Below are 9,231 nucleotides of genomic sequence, written 5' to 3'. Positions count from 1 at the left end.
AAACTTGGAGAAAGTCTTTCCTCCTCCCACATTCAAAACCCAAACCCTGAAACACATGGAACATTCAGTATTTGCTGATAAATGAAACATCAGCTCTTTGCCCACAGCAGCCCGTGGTTTAGGTAAAAAGCAGCTGGGAAAAGAGCAGTCACCCAAGATCCTTCCTTCCCTAGAAATACAAGAATTCACAGAGGCACAAGAGAAGATTTAATTTCATGAATCACTGAAGATCATCAACATTCATGCTGTTATCTCATTATACATCAATGTATTCAACAGGGTAAACATCCAGATTATTATAACTTCACAAATACTGATCTATTCCATTCTCTCAGAATCACTGTACCAACTGTTCGCACCCTCACTCCATACAGATGCTTATCTTGATTTTGCTTGAAAAACACCCACTAGTAATTACAGTGAAGGGATTAAGGAATTAGAGTACAAGTTCTATTACAGTAATCCAGACATCTCTCCTCACATCTTTACTCAGTTTAATGAACACCCCAGATAGCAATACCCACACATTAAAAAACCAAAACAAAACAACAACCACCAAAACACAAAAGCTAAGCAGACTTTTAAAAGGGCAGGCTCCATATGTCTGCAGTTATTGGACTAGGTAGAGGATAGTTTGACTCAAGCTGTCCCAAACTATGAGAACATCTTCCTATGTGCCACAATATTGCAAAGTGGTAGGCTAAACACCCTTAGAGATAACAGCTCCATCTCTCTACAAGGCGATGTGTAGCTTTGGAAAGCTCTAACATCATGTATTCACCCCTTTAGTGCTCATAAGGCCGTGTTCTTCTGACAGTTAAGCTATAGTCTAGAGGCAAAAGCCCAGCTGCATATACCAAAGTTTCACTGAAAGGGGAGCAGAGAAGCGATCCCGCTTGTGACACGTAGAGCTTTTACTCACAACCTAGCTGATTTTGTTACCTTCTCCAGAAGGAAGTAGACTATCATTCAGAGCACCTTGGAGGGTGCATCTAGCGTCCTTAATCTGCTTTTGTTTTCAGCAAAAAGCATTTTAGATCCCTTCTGGACACTGATAGCAGATCAGACAGCTTTTATAAAAAACATGAGCAGCTTTATTGATATATGCTTTTCCTTTTTATCTTACAAATAGAGTCTCATATTAATTTTAAATCTTGTTAACATTATAAAACATTTAAAAGGCACTATAATAAAACCCCAAAGTTTCAAATGCACAAAGTAGGAGATAGGGATTAGACAGTAAGTGCTTTCTGTTTTCATCAAACTCTGTATTGCCAGCCTTCATCACACACCATAGCTCAATGTTTCAACAGTCTATAATAGGGCAACCACAGATCTACCGCTTGGGGTTGACCCAGTGGTATCTATCAACATACAGTCCTGTGAAAGCAGTTGTTGATCTGTAGAACTTGTGACCCCTGTGCTGGATATAGTTTGAGCCATCAGTCATATAGGTCTTCCTATGAAGATACTGGGACCAGGGCTGTATGGGTGTCCTGTAGTAGTCACTGAACTAAACAGCAAGAAATGAGATAATGTTAACATGTGTTTGCAAAAGGGCAAGGGGGGTTTAGTCTGGTCATCAAGTGTTAAGTCTATTGCATTTCTTCATGAGGGAACCTAGAGGACAGATGCTAGCTCTTACTTGAAAAGTACATACCATTACTGTATGCTTACCTGGTAAACGCTGTTAGGATTGCTGACAGTAGGGATAGCTTTCGGCTCCCTGTTGAAGCTCTCCTCATCTGAAGAAATGCTAGAATCATAGTCTAGTGCTGCTCTCTCAACAGCACAGCTGATCTGCTGAGGAAGTTCTGGGTTCTCCTCTCCCTCAAAGTGTGCAATTGTGAAGGGCTGATTCTTCTCTCCATATCTGAAAGTGATGGATTGGTATAACACAGCTGCACTAGCAGTAGGGACATCTATTACCAGTCAGCTGACATCAGTAAGTAGATATACCCTCAGAGACAGACTGCACTAACAACCTTGGAGTTGATGAAGTTTCGTACAGGACACCTGGCATGCATTAGCCACAGCTTTTAACTCACCTGCAACACACCTCAAAAGGATCAACCCATAGTGTCATCTCTTTTGGCAAACCAAGCTTATTGAAGTCCACATTACTCTGCACACAAGCTTGCTCCAGCAGTGGATCTCTTGTCTGATGCTTGTTTATTCTTATACACCTTGTAAGAACAAAATGCAGGGGGGCATAAGGTTTGACCACAACTTGGCAAGTTCTGCACAACACAGTCAGGCTGCTGATACAAGTTCTCACTTATAGCACCAACCAGCAATTCAGTGCAATAAACTGATTGATACATCCAATGTTTAGTTTGTTTTGAATACTTAATGCAGCGACTCACTTCATGGGTAATTTCCTGGAGGATTAAAAGCAGTTGCAGTAACTCCACAAGTCAGTTTTAGACAACATGGATTTCTCATTTGAGAAGTCAAGAAGTCTGAGGACTACTTAAAACATTTTGTGTATGTTGTCTTGAGATTTCTACCTCAGCTCTCTAGTCATACCTACACAGGCACACACTGAAGTGACTTTCAAATAACTGCATCTTTACCAGTTTGATTCATTTCCTCAAGCTTAAGGGATAGCTAAGTGATCCTCTTTCATTTTCATGGCATTGATTCCAATTTAAGGGCTCCAGCCACTGAAAGGGTACTCACTACATCTTGAACATCATGCAGAGACTTCATTCCCCCTCCCCTTCTACTAAGGGTCCTCTTACCTGAAAGCTTGCCCTCTGGATGGATTGTCCAAGTACCAGTGATTCTTATACTTTTCAAAGAGTACTGCTGTCAGCTTAGCTGCAAATTTCTCCATTTTATGCTTGCTCAGCTTATCTTCCTTTTTCACTAGCCTTGTGATGAAGAAGACTGTGGCAGCAATTTCATCTTTCATTTTAAATTTAAGCATACAAGGTGCTTCAGCTGTTGGATAGTCATCAGCAGAGATGAGACACTAAAGAGATTTAATAACATTAAGGTGCTATCAGTTTCCAGAGATATATATGGCATAACCTGCATAAGCCATGCCAGACAAAGACTAGGAAGCCCAATTGCCAAACAACTGACAAATTTAGCTTTGGTTAATAAAACCAATTTAGGGTCTTACTAGAAAGTACTTACGCTAAAAATATTAACAGAGTACTAAAAAAAGAGTTTAAAAGATGCACTCATTATATATCATAACAACCAGCAGTTCTTACAGCTATAGAGCTCTTTTGAAAACAATAAAGAACACAAACCTTACCTATGTCAGACCAGAGTTACTGAAAACCTGAAATACTTTATAAACAGCTTCAAAGAGCTATCAATAAAATACATCTAACACTACAAGAATCTATAGCACTTATACCAGAGCAAAAAGACCAACACCCAAACACTGCCCACTCACTTTTCCTCTACTATAGCTCATTTATGGTTTATATAGAATAGGAAATCATGTGGCTTTGGGGAATGTAACTATCCTCAGGTGTGCACCATTAGGTTAACTAGCATGCTGCTTTCAAAGCTATTTCCAGTTTACATGGTTTTATTCAAATAAGAGCTCCTTCTTTTAGGGTTTATTTAATTGATTTAGCACTGTTTTCTGTTGTGTCCATCAGCCTATCCCATAAGTATCTGTGAAATATTTACGTGAAATGTTTACCATGCGCAAAATAGTACAAGGCTTGTTAATTACTTATTAAAATTGCATTTGACTAATTCTAGCAGATTTAACTCAACACAGTTCCCTTAGAAAGCCCTCAGATTTGGTATTCCTTATCTTAAAAATTGCATGACACTGTAATTATCATAACATTAATCTTTCTTGTTCCACAAGAACAGATTGTAACTCCTCTAGGGCTGATGCTGACTTACTTGCCAAAGCTTAGGAAGTTGTTGTTTAGTCTGATTTCTTTGCTTTCATGTAATTTTTTCACAGTATCATATTCTAATCTAATAAAAGATATGACTTCTTCCTATAAACCTTGTTTTTCTTTTATTCTTGAAATATCAAGGCTAAAATAACATTTCCACTGCAAATCAGCATGAGGTATCAAGGGGAGTCCATGACTTGATCATAGTTTCTATGCGGGATCTGACCCTGACACAGTTCAGTCTCAGGAATTATTCAGTTACTGTCTTTTCCTCAATAAATGCCAAGCTGGTTTGGATCTACGGGATTGGTTTAAGGGACTTTGAACTGTCTCCTGCCTTCTTACTTTCTCCAACGTGTCCAGGCCTGCCCTGAGAATTCTCTGACAAAAGAGTGAAGTGACTTGGTTCCACAAAGGCCAGGCAAGGAGATGTCTGAATCCCTACAACACCTCCTTTTGTTGGGTTAACTTGTTCCCATAGTTAACACATAAACAGCAAATCAGCAGTAAACAAACTCTTCACCTGAGAAACCAGATCACAGCATTGCAATCAGTCAGGTACTAAGGTGCTAGTTCTTGAATGCTGGGAGGCAAAAACCAGGACAAACTGCACACATTTATACCAACAAACACAGGAAAATGTAAGCAAAGTTCTTAGCAATTCATCCAGTTGGCTCTAATTACTGGAGTTGTCATTGATACAGAAGTCAGGTTCTGAGAACTTTTTAACTTGATATTTTTACTATCACACAGGAGTTCAAAAGTGTTTCTGTTAATGGCACTGAAGCCATAATAGCAGAGAGTATATTTCTGGCTTCCCATTTCAATGATGAGAAAAACTGTCTCTTTTAATCAGGTAGATTCATCAAACTCACGTCTTTCATAATGCTGTCAGTTGTCACTGACTTGAAGAAAATGTAGGCCTGGGTACTCTGTTTGGATAATAATCGGCTAAGAATCAAAATGCCAAAAGCAAACTTTGAACAGTCCATCCCAATGTGAGACCTGTTAAGTAACAGGTAACAAATTATGCTCCTATCCCAGCAGATTTTCAAAATGAAAAATAAACCCCAAAGCACTAAAAACCACTGCATTTACAGTATCTGAACATTCATGGGACTGATCTGGAGCTCACTGAAATCAATGGAAATCTATCCAAAGACTTCAGTGGGATTCAGATCAGGCTCCTAACTCCACACAAGCATTCTTAGCCAGATTAAATTATGGGTCTCCTGGGTCACCAGGCAAGCCTAGGCATGAACTGCAAAGGGAGAGAATCAGAGACAGTTTCTCTAGTAACTGCAGGCCAAACCAAGAGCAAACACTGTTTCCCTAAACACTACTGGCAAGGTCACTCCTGCAGAGGTTTTTGCAGTTTTCTTGCTTTAAAGGATTGAGTACATGGAACTAACAAAGTGCACCTTGCTAGTAGCAATCTTCCTTCTACAAGCCATTTGATTCTTGTGGATGATGGATAACAGGCAATATCTCCAGGTAAGCAGCTGAAGCTCTTAACTACTGATATGTTATTTCCCTACGGCAAAGCAACCTAGATGACAATCCTCTTAGAGAAAAGCACTTTGCATTTGTTTTGTCATGATACATACTGTCCTGATCAGATTTAATAGTATCACATAAGTGCAATGTACAAACAATAGTAGTGCTGCATGAACACATCATCAATTCAGTTTACTATGCCATTAAGATGGAGGGAAAAGAAGCCTCATACCTGTGTATTAAAAACTTGTACCTTTATTTAAATCATGCAGTCTCTGTGCAAAGAATTATTTTGGATTGAAGCAAGACAGAAAGTGATTCCAAGCAAAGCCGCAAACTAAAATGTTAACATCTTGGCTGCTCTACAGTTTTTTTTCCCTTTCAGCTTTTATAAATAGACACTTTCTGGGCCTGATGTGAAGGCTTCAGAATAGGCATTTCAGAAATGAAGCATGTTACGACTAAGGTTTTCATCTTTACTTGATTACTTAGGTACTCAGTGGGTGTCCCATAAAAACCTAAGCAACGGGTACTTACAAATATTTTTTCTGGCTAAAGATTTTACCATGGGTCCTGTATTTTATTAAGCAAAGTACATATGACAGTATGACCATGCTAATCACACTGATCAGGAGGAGTCTCCTGCCCAAGGAAAACACTCACTTGGGTAGAAGCAAAATAAGGTCTGTGAGAACACCCATATTGTGCAGGTAAGGCAGCAAACCACAGTAGTGTGAAAACAGAGTCATGCAGGGCAGAAGGGATGTAACTGCTAAGGTGGCATATTCCACAACTATAGAAGATGCTCAGGCTCCTACTCCATCTGTAGCAGTTAACTTCAGGACCTGCTTTTATCCTCATTCTATAAACTGTTATCTTCCTTTGCAGAAGAGAAAAACTGGCTTATGGGGCTATGTAGCAATGTTTGGCACCTAATACTTTCAATTCATATTACAATATGAATACAATATTGAATATGAGCAGGAATTGGGAAAAGCTTACATGTGCTTGAAGAAAATCTTAAGTGCTTGGGAAAAGCTTACATGTGCTTGAAGAAAATCTTAAGTGCTTGAGAACCTCATGTTGCTAGAGTTTAAGATCATCAGTCTTCAGCAATTTAAGCAATAAAGTAAACTTAAAAACTGCTGCTGGTCGCTGCTGATCTAGCATATTCTAAAATTAGGTAGCAAAGGAAAGACTGCAAAGCTACCTGAGCTAATTTTATGCAGTCTAAGAGCTATTGCAGTAGCCTTGTAAAGTTTTCTGCTAATGTAATCAAGGGTTGATTACTTTTGTCAGTTCATTCTTCCTCACTATTTGCATGCCATGATTTTCAGAAATGACAAGGTATTTGAACCATGAAAAGACTAGTCTCCTGGTATGAATAAAACCAGGCTAATGCCTGAGTACCCATATGTCAGCCTGGCTAGCCAGTGTGATACTAAAGCCTGGATCGCCTTCAGCATCTGTGACACAACTGCAGCCATTAGCCCACAGGAGCAGGGTGGAAACTCTGCCTGTGCTTCCTATTGACTCTGCCCGTAGATACTTCTTTTGCAACAAAGCTTCCTATGGCAAGAGCCATCCGGACGTTTCAAAGCAACAGTCCAGCCTCCATGCACAAGCCCCAGCTGAGTGACCATGACGACAGAGTGTACACAAAGGTTACAGGCATGGGGCTGACCTGCAGCCTGGACTTGGGGACACTCCAACCCAGGAGTCCCAGGGGAAGAGATGGGGCACACAGAGGTCACCTAGGGAACCATCTGCAGAGGCATGTCTACCAGGGAAAGACTGCTGGATGATGAGTGAATAGGTTGCTGTGCTAGCCATGGAAAAGGGAAGGAAATGAAGAGTGAAGAAGCTGCCATTTTCCCCTTTTCATTAAATCTTTTTAAACATTTCACTATAAATGCAGTCTTTCTCAGGAGTATTCCAAGGTAAGCTTCTTGAGAGTAAGTCCTGAATCCTTTTTATGCATTTTAACAATAAGGTATTTATGGGTGAAAGCTAGCAAAACTTTAATTTGCAGACAAACTCATCCTTGCAATCTCACAGACTCTGACACATTTCTAATTAAGGAACAGCCTGATAAATCTATACAAAGTGGGTTTATCTCATTATTAAATGCATACATATGTATTAGACACAAGGCATATTTGATTATAACTACTTATACACAGTCAGTTTTGTTCTGCAGAACGAATTTGCTAGTTTCTTTAGCTACCACAAATTACTGTAAAAGGTTTGAGCAGCCTGACATCTGACTACCAGCACTATCTGTCTGCCTATATTTTTCTGGGAAATAAGTAAAATGGTACCATTCTTCCTGCTGCTGTAGTTACATGCACTTTCTTTTGAAATGGAAATTGCACATAACCTGTGCAGTAGAACATTAACTCAAATGCCCCAACTGGAGAACAAGGATAAGTAGGATCGCTGTGACATAAGCACTAACAGCTGACGTGCTGCAAACCAGTCAGAATGTTATTCATGTTGGACATTTTCTCCTGGCTGAAATTTGCAGCTGTATTTCTACTTACATCTCTGAAAGCAGCTACCACTTATTCTACATTCACGCAGCAAGGACTCCATGCCAAAGCTTTACTCATTTCCCATTTCCATTGTGGTGTGTTATAATAATTTATATTTTAATATTTCATTTCTTTGTCTTTGTACTCCTAACATTATCTTTGTGATACAGCCACTGCAGTTTTTATTATTAAGACCAATTAATTTGTGCTAAAAAGACTTTGGATTTACTAGAAAAACACTAAGGATGGTATGACCAATACCCTCCATTATTGTCAATTGCTTGTTACTATAAGAGCATTTGAGGGGATAGAGTATGTTAATGTAATTACTGGAAGTGCTTTCTTTTTCTTCTAGGTTTGAATGCCACGACCCCATGCTAAGAGTAGTGCTTGGTTTGTAGGCAGTGTAGTTAGCTGATTGTATCCATTACAATCACTAACTTCACTGCCATCAAAACAAGGCACAGGATTCCCTGCTACAACCTCAGTAAAGAGAACTGCATTACAAAACTTCCTTACAACGTCTTTATTCCTACTGCAAAATCATTAATAATGTGTATCCATTTACAGCTTTATTTCCAGAATTTCAGCTGTCCGAATTGGATGGTATTTGTTGGCAATATCAAATGAAATCTTAGATCTCTTGAAGTTGGTGTTACAATCTTTAGGCACTTTCCTGCACCAAGAATGCTGTCTGTTGTGTTTAAATTGTTTAGCCACATGAAGACATTTTTTATGCACCAAGATTGAACTAAGAAGTTTTTTGGTTGCACCCTTCAGTTTATCTTTCAGGTATTAGGAAAATATTTTCCCTTAGCTTTCATGTCTTTTAACAAGCTATGACGTGAAGGGAGCAATGATTTTCAATATTAAACTCACTGCATGCTATAAATGTTTTTTCCCCTGGCCACTTTGCTTACCGCTCAAGAATTTTAATAATGGAGAAAATACTTAACAGTGCTAGAACCTGCTCTAAGAGGGTTTTGGCAAAACCCTGGACTTTATCAAAGTAAGAGTTGAAAAGGAACTGTCCCTTCTATCAGCCTAGTTACTAGGCAGTGTAGTTAGCTGATTGCCAAAAGTAACAATCACTAGCCACACAGCCAGGTAAAAAGGTTTGGAAGATACCTCAGTGGAAAGCAGACACACAGGAATGTTGACAAGAGAAGGCAGACGGACTGCCCTCTTTGCAGAAGCATCTAATAGACAGTGAAACAAGTGAAATGTACTAGATTGCCTGTCGCACATGCAAGAGACATCAGAGCATTTGTCAAGCCAGTTTAACTGCACCTTACTGTGTGACACACTTCATTCACAACTGG

The 9,231-nt window shown here is 39.3% G+C and overlaps 1 protein-coding gene across 1 annotated transcript; it reads right to left on the bottom strand.

Moving 5' to 3' along the window:
- Positions 1–1,071: 1,071 nt before the first annotated feature.
- BTG4 (BTG anti-proliferation factor 4) lies at positions 1,072–3,416 on the bottom strand. Its single transcript, XM_062608722.1, has 5 exons — positions 3,264–3,416; positions 2,745–2,977; positions 2,049–2,186; positions 1,678–1,873; positions 1,072–1,513 (listed from the first exon to the last, which is right to left on the bottom strand). The coding sequence occupies exons 2-5, from the start codon at positions 2,930–2,932 to the stop codon at positions 1,337–1,339; spliced, it is 699 nt and encodes a 232-aa protein (XP_062464706.1). The 5' UTR covers positions 2,933–2,977; positions 3,264–3,416; the 3' UTR covers positions 1,072–1,336.
- Positions 3,417–9,231: the final 5,815 nt, after the last annotated feature.

This window comes from Pezoporus occidentalis, unplaced genomic scaffold (assembly GCF_034315485.1).
Source record: "Pezoporus occidentalis ecotype Australia unplaced genomic scaffold, CSIRO_AGI_Poc_V1 ctg130, whole genome shotgun sequence".
NCBI lineage: Eukaryota > Metazoa > Chordata > Aves > Psittaciformes > Psittacidae > Pezoporus > Pezoporus occidentalis.
Note: the sequence above shows the minus strand (reverse complement) of the source record. Positions and strands in the feature narration are given on the sequence as shown.